The sequence below is a fragment of the Diabrotica virgifera genome, chromosome 6 (assembly GCF_917563875.1).
Source record: "Diabrotica virgifera virgifera chromosome 6, PGI_DIABVI_V3a".
NCBI classification, from domain to species: domain Eukaryota; kingdom Metazoa; phylum Arthropoda; class Insecta; order Coleoptera; family Chrysomelidae; genus Diabrotica; species Diabrotica virgifera.
In genome coordinates, this window is record NC_065448.1 from 252852797 (window position 1) to 252872550 (window position 19754).

The 19754-nt window shown below is 34.1% G+C and overlaps 2 protein-coding genes across 2 annotated transcripts in view; one reads left to right on the top strand and one right to left on the bottom strand.

Annotated features, from left to right (window-relative positions):
• Window positions 1-527: 527 nt before the first annotated feature.
• Window positions 528-6466, bottom strand: LOC114338154 (uncharacterized). Its single transcript, XM_028288737.2, has 4 exons — window positions 6248-6466; window positions 6014-6194; window positions 2275-2312; window positions 528-2172 (listed from the first exon to the last, which is right to left on the bottom strand). Exons 1-4 carry the CDS (start codon window positions 6300-6302, stop codon window positions 1934-1936), a joined length of 513 nt encoding a protein of 170 aa, XP_028144538.1. The 5' UTR covers window positions 6303-6466; the 3' UTR covers window positions 528-1933.
• A 4324-nt stretch (window positions 6467-10790) lies between these two features.
• Window positions 10791-19754, top strand: part of LOC114338127 (exostosin-2) — a 79544-nt gene continuing 70580 nt past the window's right edge. The window contains exon 1 of the mRNA XM_028288709.2: window positions 10791-11475. Within this exon, the coding sequence (XP_028144510.1) occupies window positions 10940-11475 (536 nt within the window). The 5' untranslated portion in view covers window positions 10791-10939. The remainder of the gene's footprint in view (window positions 11476-19754) is intronic.

Here is a 19754-nt window from a genome sequence, read left to right on the forward strand (position 1 = left end):
CTCGCGAGCCGCAGTTTGGCCACCCCTGTTATAGAGCATGTGAGTATTGTGGTTTTTAATGTCTATGTCTCACAACCCTACAATAAGATAAACCACACATAACATCTCAGGACCTTCCTGTGAATATATGCATTAACAGGTTTCTGTTACTAAAAACTGGTTTCCAGGTCATAAAAGCCTTATGTAATATTTCAATCCTGGTTATTACGTCTTTATCGTAGTCACAATTTCTATTTAACCAGATGTCAAGGTATTTAAAATACTAAAAGATTTACTAATATCTGGAGATCTTGTAAATTTTCTGCATGAAATGGCTGTATTGTCAATGTATCTGATATTGTTGATTACTTCTCCACCTAGTCTTCCTCTTGTATATTACACAAAGCCTCCATAAAAATTTCTTCAGAGTATAGAAGACTGGGTGAGAAAACGCAACCCTATTGTACTCCGTATTTGATGGATAGTTTTTCAGTATGACCATCTCCAATTTGGATAGAGGCAAGAGACTGAACGAAATAAATAACTTATTTTGTAATTTGTGGTTTATTTGCAATGATATATTTATAAACAATACATAATATATTAAAACATAAGAACATATATTTTAGATTACAAATAGATTAGTTTGAATACATCACAGTGTGTAGAAAATATTTATGATTACAGTTAGAAATTACTAAAAATTGATATATTAATAATGTATACATAATTTTACAGGTTTTAGTTCATATACACATCTGATAGTAATATTGGTTTCATAAACTTGTTTTAAGAATTATTATTTATCTTGAACGATTTTTATCGCAGTTTTTTTTATTCCTTGTATATGATGCAGTTCCTTTGTTAGCTGCAATGTTATTATCTTCACAAACAACTTATATAAACTGATAACAGTTTGTATGTCCTCCATATTTCATCATTCCTAATATTATTCCCTCTTTACCTATGGCTTTCTTATTTAGCATAGCCGTTTTAATTCCCGTTATTTCTAAAATTTATCTTCAGATTTTCAGAAACATTTTTTGTACTTTTCAGTGTTTTTCTTCTTTATCTGCAACTGGTTTTGCTTTTGACTTAAATATTGTTTGGTAGTAGTTTTCTATCATTATGACATTATATTGTATTTAGACTCCCAACTTCGCTTATTTTCTTCTTCAAGTCTCGGATGTCTTTAATTTTCTTAAAATATTTTTTTTTAACTGTGTTATTTTGTACTTCCTCAAATATTGTGTTTCGTTGCGGAATTTTTGAACTTTATCTGTCATATTCTGGATCGATTCTTTTACTACTGATATTTTAGTATTTGTTAGATTTTTATTTAGACCTTCGAAGGAGGCTTTAACATTTTGTCTATATTAGTTCAACGTGTCCTGTCATTTTTTGTTCATCCTCTCTATGCTGAAACAACGTTGTAACCGCCAATAGTTTCAAATGTAGGCGCTCCATAGAAAAACGTACAATATGAGCAAAATAATGTATTGCCGACTGTGGTGAATATTACGAGACTTTACTTTATGCAATCTTTATTCTATCATATTACGCTCGTAAAGATTCCTTTTTTGAACATAATCAATTATAACGTATTTTCCTCAAGGTGTCGACAAAATCTGATTTGGCGTTTACAACGTTGTTCCAGCATGGCTTTCATTTATTGGTTTTTGCGTTTTTGTCTGGCATTTATGTTTTCTTCTTTCTGTCTTTGATATATTACTTGAACCTATATTAGAAAATAGTTCATTGGAAATCTTGATATGTGTGTCAATTGTAGAATTGCTGATTCTATTTCAGATTCTTTTATTTTCAAGTATTATATCCGGACAAATATTTTTTCAATCAAAAATAAAATTAATAAAACAAGTACTTCTATGAATCTTTTTAAAAATTTAACCAGAAACAGAATTAGAAAGCATGCATTTGAACCATTGAGGTCACATTAAGCCATGGTTTCTGGATGTTTTGCAGTGAACTGGGGTAACAGCTCATCGAATCTTCGATTTAAAAATCCAACTTTATACATCAATCCGTTCACAGTGTCTTCCATATAAGCCTGTCGACGCCATTCTAGCTGAGGCAGGAGTAACTCAGATTGAGCTATCCTTGATTCCAAAGTTCTTATCTTTTGTTGAACAGCATCAACATACGCATCTTGTAAGAGGTTAGCTGTGGGTCTATCTGAAAATACTAGTTGTTAAAAGAGTAGTTAAAAAAGTAGTAGTTAAAAAAGAGTAGTAAAAGAGTAGTTAAAAAAGTCTTATTTTAGAATTTTGTACTTACCAACATAAGAAATGTTAGTGATGTCTATTTGGAAGTATCTAAAAAAGTGTAAGGAATTTAATTATGAATTTTACTAACAGAAATAAACTTTTCTACAGAACAATGAAAAATATAAGAATAGACAAACCAACAAGAGATACAAGAATAAAAGACAGATGATCAAGAAATAATGAAACGCTGGAAGCAACACTTTCAAGAATTACTAACTAGTAATGAAGTAAACAGGTGTGTAAAGGGGTAGTGAAGTGCAATACATGATGTCGTATCCTATTGGCATCACTTAGCCTCTCCTACTCAATTCCTATCTTCACCTCCAAGCTGGTACACACCAGTAACCTGAGCAGCCCCACTGGAGATTGGGTAACCAACCCCAGTGGAAGGTGGGGTCAGGGCTGACGAAGAAGGGAGTCTTGGTCCTCCGATGAATAGGGGGTTGGGCTGAAGGTTAACTACCTCGTCCTAGAAAAACTAAGAGTTATGAATGTGAAAGGAAGAAAAGCCAGACTGATCAAAATATTCAAACAGATGCCAGTAGGAAAAAGAACAAGAGGAAGACCGAAGCTGAGATATTTAGAACAACTTGAAAATGATATAATAACCTTAAAAATAAAAAACTGGAGAAAAAAAGCACGAAACAGATCAGAATGGAGAAGAATCCTGGAACAGGCCAAGACCCAGAACGGGTTGTCGAGCCAGTGATAATTTATTTATTTATATATATTTATATATATTTACGAGCAAAGCTCATTACAATAAAACATTACAGAAGATATGAAGAACTAACAAAACATTACAAATACACGTAAAATACAATAAGATACAATAAACACTACGACAATAAAGCAAGTCAAAAAGTAAAAATAACAGGTAAAGATATATAATCACAAGTTTAAAATATTCAAGAACATAAAACTAGAGGGTACAATCCTTTAGCGTTTTTAAAAATCGCGAACTATCCGCAAAGAAATCCACACAATTGGAGCAAGCATTTGCCTGTCTAGAAACCCTCGAGATGAAAGAATTTGCAGTGAAGTTAGTTCTGCTGATGGGAGTATGAAACGTAGATCTTGAACGTGTGATTCTGGAGGGAATATGTAAACCTACTTCCTCAAGGAGCTCAGGGCAGTCGTGAATTGAATTTATAATATTATACAACATGTACATGTCCTTCTTTTTCCGTCTGCTTGATAATGTGTCAATGTTAAGTTCTAGTTCAAGATCCATATAATTCCAGTCTCTACGGTTTGTTTTGAATGCGACGAACCTAAGGAATAGGTGCTGGATCCTTTCAATCTTACAGTTGTATGTCTCATAGGCGGGTGACCAGACGCAAGATGCATATTCCACGATTGGCCTCACCATTGCACAGTACAACAGTTTAAACGATCTCAACTGCTTAAAGTCTTGGGAGCATCTTTTAATAAAACCTAACAGTTGAAGCGATTTTGAGATGATATTGCTTATATGAATATTGAAAGATAGTCCAGAGTCAAGTGTAACTCCAAGATCTTTTATGGATGTGACTGTTGTGATATTTATATCACCTATTTTGTAAGTGAAAGGGATAGGACTTTTCGAACGCGTGAATGAAATGTGAAAACATTTGCAGGAGTTAAGAACCATGTCATTGTTGCTGCACCATTCATTCAACCGATTCAAATCGGACTGAAGCCTTAAACAGTCGAGTGGATTCCTAATGTGGCAGTAAAACTTAACATCGTCAGCAAATAAAAGAAATTTCGCATATTGGAAACAGTCTTTTATATCGTTAATAAAAACATTAAACAACAAAGGTCCAAGATGAGATCCCTGCGGTACGCCCGAAGGGACAACTATTTCGTAGGAAAAATAGCTGTAGAGCTTGACGATTTGTTTTCTGTCCAGAAGATATTCCCTAAGCCACAGCAGAAGTGAACCATGTATCCCTAATCGCTGCAATTTTTCTAATAGAATATTGTGATTAACTCTGTCGAAAGCCTTAGAGAAGTCGGTGTACAGGGCGTCCACCTGTAGTCCTTCGTCCAAGGCGTTCAGTAAGAAGTTAGTATATGTCAGCAAATTGAGTTCAGTCGACTTATGGCGCCTGAAACCAAACTGCTGTTCCAATAGAACACCGTTCAAGGAGGGTGTAAGGAAATCGCAGACAAGTGATTCGAATAGTTTAGGAATAGAGTTTAGGATACTAATAGGTCTATAGTTGGGCACAAGACTTTTGTCACCTGTTTTGTGTAAGGGCAATAGGAAACTGGTCTTCCAAACATTTGGAAAGCTTCCACTAGCTAAAGACTTGTTAAAGATGAGAAATAATGGCCGAGCTAAATTAAATGCACAGTACTTGAGCAAGCTTGATGGGATGCCATCAGGTCCCGGGCCTTTAGAAGGATTGAGGTTACACAATTTAGAGTAAATGTCAGAGATGGATAGTTTACATGATGATAGGTTTAAGGGTGAAGAAGTGATGTCTTCGGGGAAATCAACAACAACAGAGGAATAAACTGATGAAAAGAAATCAGCAAATAAATTCGCAATATCTTTGCCAGATGAACTAGTTTTACCGTTGTGAGATAACTCAGAAGGAATTCCATTTGATTTTCTTTTGTTATTGATAAAAGACCAAAACTTATTCAGACCGCCGGGAAGAGAGTTTTCAGTAGACAATGTAAAAGTTTAAATAGTCACGCTTGGCAAGTATCTGGGACTGAGATCGGAGCTCGGAGAACTTTTTGTAATGGTAACTGGTTTTTGGCAGCTTGGACTCTTTAAGTCTCCTGTGTGCTGTCTTCTTTCTAATAATGATGAAGAAAACACAGAACTAACAAACGACGATATAGAAACAGCAATAAAGAAACTTAAAAATGGGAAATCTCCTGGACCTGATAGAATAACACCAGAAATGCTGAAGTATATGGGACTGGAAGGTAAGAAATTACTCGAAGAAATATGCAATGAGGCATGGAATAAAAAAGAATTACTGTTGGACTGGGAGGTGGGAGTAATACTGCCCATACATAAGAAAGGAGACACCAAAGAATGTAACAATTATAGAGAAATTACACTACTATGTATGGTGCTGAAAGTATATGAAACAGTATTAAAAAAAGTTAAAGAATATAATAGAAATGAAACTAGAAGAAGCACAGAGTAGTTTCTGGAAGGACGAGGAGTGCAAGACTGCATATTCACAGTAAAACAAATAACAGAAAAGACACTACTGACTAAAACTAAAGAACTGACAAACAACAATACAAAATAAAATAAGAATAGTTGAATTGGATTGGACTTTATAAGAAGATGTCTACACATCTCAAAGAGGATAAAATAAGAACAGAGGAAATATGGAACAGAATGGACATATAACGCTCAATTACAAAAAAGTTGGAAAATAGAGCCCTGCAGTGGTACGGGTATGTATAAAGAATGTCAGAGCACAATTTTTGGCAAAGAATATTGGACTGGGATCCACCGGGAAGAAGATGCAGAGGAAGAGATGGAAACAATACATAGAAAATGCTATGATCAATAGAGACCTCAGAGACAGTGACTAGGAGAATGGAGTGTTGTAGAGGATGAAGATGGTGAACTCCTAATGGAGGGAAAAAACTGAAGAATTAGACATTTATTAAGCTTATAATAAGCTAATCAGTATTCACATATTATTGACGAGGATGGTACATTCTACACATATGGCATTCCAACAAATTTATTTACAAATATGGAATAAATTATTAATGAAATATACCTGTCAGGTACATTTGGATCAGCTAGAAAAGATATTGGGACAAGAGCTCCCTCTCCATTACGAATCTTCATCACTTTTTCCTTGTTGACGTTACATATTTTATACAATTCTGATTTTAAGATAGTACCATCAGTGTGTGGCAGTATTTCAATAGTTTTCTTCACAATTTCTGGAGTTTCCTCTAAAAATGGATCTGAGTTAAAAAGTGTTATTCTGATTTTATGCTATACATACCAGATGAATCAAAATATTTTATTTTAAGATGAACAGTTCGTTTTTTGAATTCCATTGAATATTTACTTTACACTTTATTAAATCAAAAGGACTCGAAGTAAACAAAAATCAATTTGATTTATTTACTTAAGTTTGACATCTGTGATAATCTAGCCTAGCGAAATTCGGCAACCTGTATTACTAAGACGTGTTCGGAAGTTGCCTATACAAATTTTATACAATAAATTTTTGGAAATTAAAAAAAAACATATAATTTGTACTAAAAAATGAATGGACCACGATTTTAGGGCGCAATAAATGGAGTTTCACTTTTAATTTCAATTTATATTTGAAGGAAGTAATAAATAAGAAAATTTATATTAACAGCAGCCTTGACTCCTAAAATAAAACTGGATATGTATAAGCAACCGACTTACGGAGAAGTAAGAAAATACAGGTTTCATTTTTTATGTTTTGAAAATCCCTAATTCATTTAGGATCAACCCACCTTATTTCTACTAATTACAATGATTTGATGATAGTTTTACGGTACGCAAAATCGGATAGGTACCTGGACCATATCCTGAGAAGTGAAAAATACGCAATCCTTCAACTAATCATACAAGGAAATATTGAGGGTAAGAACGGAGTAGCTCGCAAACAAATGCCGTGGCTGACAAAACTAAAAAGCTTTTGCATGCTGCAAAAGACAGACGTCTGACCTTAAGATAATTCGCCAACGCAATATAAATTTATAGGTTTTTATCGCTAAATTTCCCATCTCTAAGCAAGCCGCACACCAACGAAACATGAAACGTAAAACACGTTTCATGAAAATAAAACACGGCTAAACAAATCTTGAAGTCTGCCTACCAATGAAAGAAGTGTGTTTCATGCTCATAAAACATTTTTATTTTCGTAGAGTTTCATAAATGGCCGGACGTTTATTTATTTAGCACTGTTTTATTTCCATCAAACGTGATTTACGTTTCATGTTTCTTTGATGTGCGGCTTGCCTAATAGTTTCATTTCTTTTTATCTTATATTTTTTCAATCTTTTGCGTTATTTTGCCGGTTATTAGTGCGCTGATTACTGTATACATATTCTATTGACTCTTCGGTTGTTATTACAAAGTCCAGCGCCGCGGTCATAAGAAGGCAAGAGAAGTTTACACTATCTGTAGAGGGAGACGGCGTATCTTCTGCAGTTAGTTGACTGATTCAATTAAGGGCTGCCCAAATCTTACGGAGACCTTCAATTTTTCTAGGTTTGTCTATGGTGACAGGTGGACTATGGTAATGCGGATCTTCCTTACTTTCCCATGCTTCTCTCCATTGAGCACTTAAGTCAAAATTGGATTGCTGCAGAGCTTGAGCGGATTTCATGGGAGGTAACCTGGGTCGGAGACGGTTTCCAATAATATCGGGGATGTCATCATCATTGTGGACTTATAGAAGTTGACGACTATCCATAACTTTGTTCCATTGTTTAACCAATGCAGGTTCACGACGTAGGTTCGAGGGAGGGGTTGCGGGTTGATATGTGACTGGGTATAGTCACATTGTAGGGGTGGACATAATTGTGCCTATTATATTATCATACGCATAGCACGGTTTAGCTGAGTGTCGACCAAGTGGATATGCCTGCTATTTAACCACACCGGTGCACCCTATTTTGCTACCGATTATATCAGGTCAACGCCACCAAGGCCAGAGGATCTTAAATTGATGCTGTGGACCCCCATATGTAGTGCTGCATTATATTGTTACGTGTTTTTAGTTTTGCTGCTGTTTTCATCAGGTGTTCTCTAAATGTAAGCATTCTTTCTAGAGTAACCCCAAGGTATTTCGGGTATTTATTGTATTTCAACAGTTTGTTATCAAAATACACTTGTAATTCTCTGTTTGCCTGTTGTTGAGATGAAAATTCTGATACTTTTTGTAGTTTGTAGTACTTACTTGGTTATAATTTCCATTCCTAAAGCATTAGCTGAGGATGGATAGGTCATTCATGAAATTCTGTAGATTCTAAAGATTGGTGGCTTGTTGCAAGGGTCGTCAGCATATCCAAACTTCCGAGGCTGAAAAGTAAAGTGGCATGAACGGACCCTGCGAAGACCATTATTATCTGGAAGGTTCTGTTTGTCAGCATGTTGTCAATGAGGTTAATTATTTTTTTGCAGAGGACAGTATGGCCGTTTATTTGTATATTAATCCCTGTCTTATCACCTAGAGAATAATTCCATATTATGCATGGCCCCCACATTCCATTGCGGGCCCTGTAACCAGGATCAGGCTCGGGCCCCCTATGTTCGCGTGCTATGCTATGTTTCAACAATTTACATGGTAATTTTTTAGTTTACAAATTTTATTTAAACTGATGATTATTGATATTAAGGAATAATTAAGGCTATTATTTTAATCTAAAAACCAAACTTTATTGACAAAATTGTTGCAAACATAAAGTAAATCATTTATATTTTACTGAAAGTACAGTACATTTCCATTTTGAGATTGATTTCCCTTACTGACCAAGAATAAAATTCAAGTTGACAAAATACTAAGAATGAGATTATAAGAAAGTTAGGAGCTAAACAATTAAAATGTTTTTTAAGTGTTTAATACACTGACAAGAAAACGCTTACTTTGATGTTTGATAGTCTATTTAATCATAGATTTCCTAGCTTTCTTTTCACTAAAATCATTTATAACATCAGAAAAGTCAACAGTTTTGGCCAATTCATTCTCAATTGCCAACATTGCCAGATGGTTCAGACGAGTTTGGCCAGTTGTGCTTCGTTGCCAAGTTTTAAGTGAATTAGACAACCTACTAAAAGACCTTTCAGCCGTTGAAACTGTCACTGGGATTGTACAGAAAAGTCGTATAGCTGTGCACAGGTTCAAGAAAATGGGCTGGAGGTTTTTCTCATATATTGAGTTTAGAAGCTTCAATGGGTCCTTTTCTAACTGGAACACTGTTACAAATACATTCTTCATATGAAGAGTTTCTTCAAATAGGGCTTCTGGATCAGCAAAGTCTGAAGGGTAATATGCAACGAGATTGGCAGTTTTAGGTTTCAGTTCCTCGTTGTCTAGATCCATGAAACCTAACACTGGAGCAAACAGGTTACAAATTTCTTCACAGCTTGCAAATCTGGTTTTCAAATCAGTCATGATGAAATCCAAAACAGGAAAGACCACAGAAGATTTGAAGTCCTGTGAAGCTTGTTGCTGAAGTTGCTCGGGCGTATTTTCAACACTAGATTTTCTTTTGAGAGAGAATTCTGGTATAATGCCAACTGCACCGGCGACGTGTTTTGCTTCGTTAAGAATGGTTTCCCATGAATCTCTTAGGGTCTGCAATTCAGTTAACAAATCTTTAATCAGTTGAGTTTCTGTGTTTAAGGAAATTCCTTTCCTTTGTATGATCTCATTTCTTTGATCAATGGAGGCCAAGATTTTGTGCCAAAACAATGATGTCAAGAGGCCTTTAAAAGATCCAAAGTACCTCTTCAGCGCGAAAACTGTGTTTCTGGCAGCTGGAGTCAAAGTAGGCAAATTATTTTCTTCCAGGAGCAGGTCCAAAACCTTGAGGATCGAAGGATAATGTTTGACAATTGGTCGTACAGCTTGAATTCTTTCACTCCAACGAGTCTCGGAAAGGCTTTGTAAAGACAAAGGGACGTGTTGCTTTAATAATTCCCAACGACCAGGGCTGCTGGAGAACAAAGAATAGAAACTATCAATGTTACCAAAAAATGTCACTACGTCGTGGTTCAGTTTTGCAGCATTGACACCAACTCTGTTGAGCGAGTGTACTCCACAGGGAGAGAATATAGCAGACTGGTTTTTTTCAAGTATTCTTGATTGTACACCTTTAGTGTGTCCCCGCATGTTAGAGCCGTTGTCATATCCCTGAGCTCGACAGTCAGAAAGTGGTACTCCAATATTGTCTAAAGCGGACAGAATTTCATCAGTTATAACCTCACCTGTTTTCCCGCTAAAGTTCAGGAATTCAATAAATCTTTCACATACTTCGAATGTATTTTTTTCTTCATTTTGAAAAACATACCGTAGAATTAGTACATTCTGCTCCTGATGGGAAATGTCAGGGGTGGCATCAGCAATAATCCCATAGAATACAGACTCTTCTCGTTGGTGCAAAATAGTATTCAGTAGTTTTTTACCACAGAGAGAAATAAATTCATTCTGCGAGTACCATGAGAGATAGTGAGCTTGACCTATCATACTTTTTTTATTCAACTGGTTTTCTTTTACTTTGGCTAAATGTTCACGAGTTACTTCGTCATATTTTCCTATTAATTAATCCCCTGTAAATATTCTGCAATTAAAAAAAAACAGGGCTAGGCCTGGGCCCCCCAGGAGCCCGGGCCCTGTGACCAGAGTTGCACCAGCCCCACCCTTGTGGGGGCCATGATATTATGCTAAATAATTATATCTGGGTGTTGAGATTGGACTAGTAGTCACTACCATTCGAACAAAACTAAAAATTGATCTAACCTAAAACTACAAATCTGTTTACTTTTACTTCTTATTCCGTCGGGAAGTGACAGGAGTGTCCTGCTAACATTGCAGTGCACTCTAAAAACATGACTTAAAAGTCCTGCAATGTGACTCTTTTTTCAAATTTATTTCATTTATTCCTAGTGCCATGTATTTATCATTTAGTTCTAGTATACGGTGTGTGAAAAAATGACGGTTCCTACGAAAATCGCGATATCAAAAGTGTACAACTTTACTCAAGCCTCCATCTACAAAAAATATAAAAATTTCTTCTTTGTGCTGCTTATTATTTCTATATTTATCGCCTTGTCGGTCCCCTTGGCGAATTTTACTAGTGATGTGACGAAAAATTACGAAAGAATTGACTTTAGGAATCTAAAAAATCTACCTCTAGTGAAATTGACTAATAGTGTTAGTATAGTGACTCCTAGAAACTCCCAGTGTACCCATTGGGACTGCTTTAACATATATCGGTGTGGCCATACAGGACATGACAGGATAGCAGTGTATGTGTATCCACTTAGGAAATATGTGGATGAACATGGGGTACCTGCTACAGAGCATTTATCCAAAGAATATTATTATTTACTTAATACTGTGATCAAATCAAAATACTACACGGCCAACCCCGAGGAGGCCTGTATATTTATTCCATCCATAGATACTCTCAACCAAGATAGGCTAAGATTAAATCTTACTTCCAGAGCCCTGAGTTCCCTTCCATAGTAAGTACATTTTTATTATTTACTAGATATCTGCAATATTCTATATTCACCATGAAAAATTATTCTTTTTACTATTGCTTGACTATTATATTAATTTGGTATATCTAAACAAACCCTTTCTGCAATAATGAAGAGGAGTACAGGGGAAAACAAGGAATGTCATTTTTTCATGAATTTTGGCTTTTCTCTTCATCTGGTAGCAAAAATTGAGTACTATCGACTAGCCTATCGATTCAGGACAATAACCAGAAAGATTAGTCTATATAAATTTTTTAAGAATTTGTATCCAGGCGAAGAAACAGGATTGTCCGTATGCCACTGAACAAAAATAAGGAATGTTAACAGTTTTTTGGTGCATTATTAAATTAATAAGTTAATAAAGATTAATATTATATTAATATTATAGAAAAAGAATTGCTAGAATTCTGCTCAGAATCTCCTAAGTAGTTTTTAGATATCATAAGAATTACACCTTTATTGGTGTTTATCTCAATATGTATAAAATGTGATATTCCTTGTTTTTCCCCTGTACTCTTTAATTGATGTATTAGATAGAGCTATATTATATATTAGACATATATATTAGACACTGTTAACACATCGACTGCCATAAGTAATATAAAAAAAAATCGATCCCTCAAGCTGTCTTACAGACACAGTTTTAAACATTTACAGCTGTGATCCTTCAGTCCCTTATAGCTTATATAGGGCTGAGACAACAAATGAGGCTCACATGGCTATAATGTAGAGTTACTACCAAAGAATATATTGGTTACTACCAAAGAATATTCTTCTAGGTACTCTCCTAGAAGAAGCTTTTAGATGGAACAGATGATCACTTTTATTTGTCACTTCAAAGCAGGCTTTTTGACGAGGGATGTTGAGGCTGTGGTGGTGAGGAGATCGCATAAGGTCCGTAGTCGTCAAATGGCTTCTACTCAGTGAGAACACAAATCCTATGCTGAAAAGTTACAGGGCAGTACTCTTCTACTCACGTCTATATTCTTTGTTACTACCAAGAAACATTGTACAGCTGGTTCCTAAAAAAACTGATACGACTCTTAGTAAGATTTTATCATTTTGAGCAGTGTATGATTGGTCTGACATTATATTATATTTATTATGACAGACAAATAATAAAATAAACAAACAAACAGACATTTTTTGAGGTTGAAGTTATCTGACAACTTTTAAGATTTGGCAGTGACAGTGACAGTATGTAAATAATAAGTATTTATCCTTATTTAAATAAATATACTAAGGTGTATTACCAACAGAAAATGGGGTGCAGACCCCAAAACAGCTTTATTGTTTTACAATGCTTGTATTCGGTCAGTCGTGGACTATGGGTGTTGGATATATGGATCAGCAAGCAATACGAATTGAAAAATATTAGATCGGATACAATACAGATGCTTGAGAATATGTTTAAGTGCAATGGTATCCACTCCAACAAACGTTATGCTAATGCTAGCAGAGTGTAATGAAATCCCATTAAATTTACGTAGATAATTTTTAGCTCAAAAATACTGCATAAAGCTAAGAAACACTGAGTCAGACCTTTTAACAAATCTGGCTTTATTAAACATGGAAAACTTAACTAGCAAATATTGGAGAATAAAAAATTCACCACCACTAACAGATGCATTCATTGAAACCAGGAATTATACAGATTTACACAACAGTAAATTATTACCAATTTATAAATTTCCGTATAAAACTTTGATAAAAAAACCAAGAATCATAATTCCTAAATATACAGAATCAAATCATTTAAATAATATTTTAGTAAAATCTATACTGAGCGACTTTGTGGATTATACAGTAATTTACACAGATGGTTCTAAAAATCAAACAGGAGTAGGATGTGCTATGTATGTGCAAAATACCCATCAACATAATAATTATAAATTATCTAGTATTAGTAGTATTTTTACAGCTGAGATTATAGCCATCGAAAAAGCTCTAGAATGGATCAAAGAGAATAATATTGAAAAGCTGTGATAATAACAGACTCCAGATCTGCAATATATGCAATTCAAAACACTGATTTTAATTCATACAAATCAAAAATTTTATGTAAGTAATATAAAAAATAATTTGTCTAAAGTGGAAGTAGTATTTATATGGGCAAAAGGGCATGCCGGTATACTGGGTAATGAGAAAGTGGATGAGTTGGCCAAAGAAGCAATAAAAAATGGTGAGATTCTAACTAAGATCTTATCGACAGATGCAATAAATGACGTCAAAGCTAGAATAAATAAAATATGGAAAAAACAATGGAAAAATATTTCAAGCATATCAAAAAATTTATATTTTTCTTTACATCAAGAACTTCCTCCGCCACCTGAATACATATTTAAGTATAACCTGCCAAAGCAAGATATTTCTACTATCGTCAGATTAAAAACTCGACACGGAAAATATGAGGCACATCTGCACAAATTAGGAATAGTTAATTCATCAGTCTGTTTTTCTGATAATGTTTCGATTAGAGATTTGAACCATATTTTCTTTGAATGCAAAATTAACGAGAGATATATAAATCAATTGTATTACAATTTACGACAAACACAAGTTCATTTTCCAATTAGTATAGAATATCTACTAAGTTGTCATAAAATGGAAATATTTAAATTACTCATAAACTACTTGAAAGAAACAAATATAATCATTTAAGTGAAATACGTATAAATATAACAAAACTAATAAATTGAGGTAAAAATAAAATAAAAATCTGTGGCTAACACACCCCCATCCAAGCCATTTTTTCACACACACACACACACACACTTTTCAAAATATAATAAATTAAATATAATTAAACTCATATTCATTATATCACACCTCATCATCAAAATCTTTTTACAAGAACATAGTCAGGGGTTTTGATATGGCTTAGAGCCAGACTACATCAAGATCGCCTATAAATCGTGCTGGTAATTGCCTTGTAGCGAGACCAAAAACAAAAAGAAGAAGAAGAAGAAAGTACACTGCTCAATTTTCTACAAAATATGCTTTAAGAGTCGTATCAGTTTTTTTTGGAACCAGCTGTACATTGGAGACCACGAGAACACAGTTGTAGTAGAGGAAGTCCACCAAAAACGATGGCTAGACAACATCAAAGCCAAAGTAGGAGAAACTGGCACCAAATAGCACAAAACAGAAGAGTGGAGAGCTCATGGGGAGGCCTTTGTCTAGGAATGGGTGCAAACAGGCTGAAGAAGAAGACTATTAAGACAACTAACATGTGACATGTGGCTGTTATTGTATGTTAACAAAGACACATAGACCAAAAAAGGAACAACAACAAGATAAGTAACATGGGTAATCCTTAATCCTTATTGCCTCTTATTCCTCTTTGGAGCTAAAGAAGATTGGAGGTGCTCAGAGCAACAGTGGCCTAACGGCCTAACCCACAACCCACAATTTTACCAAAACACTTTTATTACATTAAAGTTATCTCTTATTCAAGCAACTAATGCTTGAGCAACTCTGCATCTGCAAATAATTCCCTAGTACCCTTCCATAGTAAGTACTAGTGATGTAACGAATGTCATTTTTTTAACATTCGCGAATACGAATGCGAATGCGAATATCTGCTAGTGACATTTGCGAATGCGTTAATTGATATTTAGTGTAAATAAATTTGAATCTTAAGCTTTATTACATAATACCAAATAATAAAAAAAAGTAAAGGCTGATAATGTGATTATACAATGTTAAGTTCTATCTATCTGTTGCCCTTCATTTGTTCAAAGTTGAACGTAGGCCTCCCCCTTACTTTTCCACTCTTCTCGGTCGCTGCGTATCTCTTTAGGTCATTCGACCATCTCGTCTGTGGTCTGCCCCTTCCTCTTTTGTAGTCCCAAGGTCTCCAGTTAGTTATCGCTTCATTCCATGTTCCGTCTCCTTGTCTGCTGTTGTGTCCTGCATATCTCCATTTGAGAGTAGCTGCATGTTTGAGGTTAAGTTACCTTTTCTTAATAAAAAAAGATGAGAAGTGAATAGATTTTGATTTTATTAACGTAATATTATCTTAAAATTATTTTTTTTCTGGTTTTCATATTCACAAAACATTCGCACAAATTTCGTGAATGCGAATATGCAAAAACATGCGAATATTCGCGAATGCGAATGCGAATACGAATATTCGTTACATCACCGGTAAGTACGTTTTTGTTGCTACTAGATAATCTGTGTTATTCTGTATTCACCATGAGGCGGAAACAGGAGCATCATTTGAAATTTTTGACAGGGGGGGGCAAACATTATATATACAATACATTATATATGCAAACATAATACAAAATTGATCTATTTTTTGTAAATTTCAGTCATTTTCAGGGTCAGGGGTGGGCAAATGCCCCCCTGACTCTATCAAATGACGCCCCTGGGCGGAAATGAAAATGCTTAGATGGATGATTGGAGTGACAAAGAAGGATAAAAATAGATATGAGTATATTAGGGGAAGACTACGTGTGGCACCAATTGATGCCAAAATGAGAGAGCATAGGTTAAGATGGTTTGGTCATGTTCAACGTCAAGACGTTAGTCACCCAATACGAAGAATAGCTGAAGTGCAGATTCCTGGAAGGAGTAGGAGAGGAAGACCAAAGAAGACCTGGGGGGAGACGATAAGGCGGGACATGTTGGTAAAGGGGATTAACATTACTATGGCCCAAGATAGAATTGTGTGGAAGAATGCAATTAGGGAAGCCGACCCCGCATAGGGATAAGGCAAAAATAATGATGATGATTCTGTATTCACCATAAAAAATGATTATTCTTCCTATTGTCTGTTGTTTAATTGTTTATGAGTGCTTGACCATTATATTTGGTATCTATAAACAAACTCTTTATTTTATAGTTTATTTGATTTATTAGATATCTATCTAGATTTGACATTACTGAAGAAACTTAATTAACAAGTTAAGCCCCGAAGTTACGAAGTTTTTTTTGTGAGATTTGTGGACCGGCAATTATTTTTAATATGTCTGTGAGAGACATGGTAAGGTCAGGCAGTCCACCAATATCACAGCACTGTGAGACAGATGCTGTCTCACGAGGGGTTTTACATGTTAATACTAGTTCTTAGTACTGTCAGGCTAGTTAAGACTTACAACAGAGTGATCTTCTATGTGTACAATAGACCAAAGAAGACAAGGACAAGACAAGAGTAATGTGAATAGTACTGCAATCTATCTAATAGATTTTATTCATATTTATCTTAGAGCGGTGCCATTGTTCTAGGTTTCTACCTGTTCAATAAAAGGAATCTACCTGTTTCATGGAAGGATCCTTAGTTTATGTACATACACATTTTGAACAATAGCACTCCACTGAGCTGAATATTAACCCTTGCAGAAACAACCTTTTATTAGAAACAGCGAGGACCAAGGGGGGGGGGGGTCAATTAATGTCCACAAATAAATTAATTAGAAACATGCTTGTTTAATCCGCCTTGGTTTTTTAGGGTTAATAAGTCACTTAAGGCCATGGGTACATAATTCGCAAATATTTTACAGCTATCCCTACTTTTTCTGTCTTTACATGGCAAATTACGTGTAGTAAAATTCACACTGATATGGATATGTAAACATTACTAGAATGTCATTCTACTTGAAAATGTTATCATTAACTTAAAGAGATGGCTTTTGAATGTTCTTTTATAATTGTTACCTATTTGTATAATTACAAATTATTAATTCAGTTAATAAATGTGATAATTTTTTCACTAACTATGTATTCAGTGATTGTAATAATTTATATGTACAACAAAAACTAATACTCAATCGAGAAAAGAGGAAAAGTGTTAAAGTGATTTCTTAATAATAATTTGTTACTATGGAACGCTTACAATTTTGAACATCTTTAACAACAAAATACTTGGATCACAGAATATATTATCCTGATGTATTCTCTGCTTGGATATTCCACAAATAATACACAATAAGTAACTTTTTATTAAGTTCACGTCTTAAATCAATTATTTATCAAATACACTTTAAGTATATCAATATTATTTAATCAACAACTCAAAATATTCCCAATGCCATGTCAAATATTTAAAATTGTCACTGATTGTCAATGTCTGACTGACAATATGCTGACAATATTCTATTCGACTGAGTGCATTAAAAGACAAAGATACATTTGGAAAATATTACCACGGACATAGTGTCCATTTTTTTCGAATCCTGAAGAAACTAATAAATACTTTTAAAAATTTAAACACAAAATGAAAGACTAAATTATTACCGAGGGCCGAAAGTCCCTTAAAATAAAAAAAAAAGTTTATTTTGAATGAGATATTTCAAATTAAAAATCACACTAAATTTTCTCTTAGTTTTTCACCCCTTTAACTTATTAAAATAAACATTATAGAAGTTCTCAGGGACTTTCGGCCCTCGCTAATAACGTAATCTTTCATTCTGCGTTTAAATTTTTCAAAAATACATATTAGTTTTCTCAGGTTTCGAAAAAAATGAATCCCCATTTGAATAGCATTGCAGCCGAAAATACGTACCTATCCTCTTAAATAAATTGTAATGTCCAGTTGCACCAACAAATAAACGATTGATTTTTTGATTTGGATTGCCAGTTTATTTTAAAACATAATAATTGTAAAAAAACTGTCAATTAAAAACAGAAATTTTAACGATTCTCCCGAAAAATATTAAATTTTGTAACATCAAATACAATAATAGAACACTTTTCTTTTCTTTCGAAAAAGGTTAAAATTTAATATTTTTTGGGAGAATCATTAAAATTTCTGTTTTTAATTTGACAGTTTTTAGACAATTATATTTTAAAATAAATGGGAAATTAAAATCAATCGTTTATTTTTTGGTGCAACTGGACATAAGACTATATCTAATGCTCATTGCTCATGGCCCTCATTGCCATTTACTCATCCTTCACCTAAGAGTCACTAGTCACATTACAACAGGGGTGTATAAACAAGAACTCACTCAGTAATGTTCATTAGGTCTTAACCAACTCATAAATATACCAAGTCACACAATGTTTTGCTTTTAAACTGATGGTCTTCTTGAGTCTTCTTGTATGGTTTGTGTTATCTAGAAGCTGGATGTCCTGGATGTTCACCGTTGGTGAAGTCTCTGCTTGTGCTTTTGGCAAATTTGATTATAGTTCAGTCCATAATCTCCATCTATAGATCTCTGTAGAAATCGCTATTTCTGATGTATGCATTTACAATTATTTTCCTCAGCACTTTTTTTGAAATCTTTGTATCATAATATTGTTTTTATTGGTACAACCCCAGAGTTAAATACCAGAAGCATAGACAAGAAGTGGAACAAATCTGACTCGAGAATGGCAAGTAAGGCCTTGTCAAAACATTGTCAAGAAAATCACTAATTTTTTGTTTCCAAAAAACCATCCAACACAGAGTCAAATCTGGAAAATCAAAGTTATGTATTCCAGATTCCAGGTTCAACCTTGTCCCTATATTTCTTCTCCTTGTTTTACGCTAACATCTTTAACATATTTTCTTCAGGTGTGTTATACACAACCTTATGCACATCTTTTTATTGGAAAATTATGGTGGTGGTGGTTTTGTTGATGTATATTTTCTCTTCTTCAGAATTCTACTCCTTTGAATTTTGTAAAAAAAGGTGGTTGTTAGAAATACGCAATTCAAATATAAATAATTCAACAGACAACTCCATGTTAACGTCCTGGATTATTTCCTTAAATTATTTTATTAAATTGAGCCATTGAATGCTTAATAATAAGTAGGTAAATGGCAAAATCATTTATGTGTTAGGAAAACAGCAGTTAAGTTATAACTGTTATCAAAAGTATATCCTTTCTTTAATTTGCCTTTTTACAAATTACTTAATTACTCATAAATTCTTTAGAACCAAAGGTTATCAGTGCGCCTGGAAAGTGTTAAGTATAAAATTGTTATTTGACCCTGAAGACTATCACTGATTGCAGAATTAAACATTATATCTTACAGAACTTCAGATATAAGCAAATTTTTTAAAGCCTTACAAAAAGTATATCAGACAGTATGAATTTTTCAAAGAGTAACTTGTTTAAGTATATGTATATAAATATTTGTTTCCGCAAAATTATTGATTGGTATCAATCAGTAGGTACAATAAATCCAAGTTAGAATAATTTTTTATCTTGTTCATTTATGAGTCCAGACGCATATGAATTAGACTAAAATCAATATGCAACAAAATTTTATTTTTGTGAATTAGAATGTATTTAACTATTATTGTAAATCGTACGGAAGCGGTTTT

Bases quoted from the DNA above. Each gene is read 5' to 3' on its own strand.
- LOC114338154 (XM_028288737.2), bottom strand. From the start codon at position 6,302: ATGGAATTCAAAAAACGAACTGTTCATCTTAAAATAAAATATTTTGAT. The intron at 6,195-6,247 runs GTATGTATAGCA...ATCCATTTTTAG, and splicing joins AAAATATTTTGATTCATCTG to AGGAAACTCCAGAAATTGTG. The intron at 2,173-2,274 runs GTAAGTACAAAA...TAGTATTTTCAG, and splicing joins CACTAACATTTCTTATGTTG to ATAGACCCACAGCTAACCTC.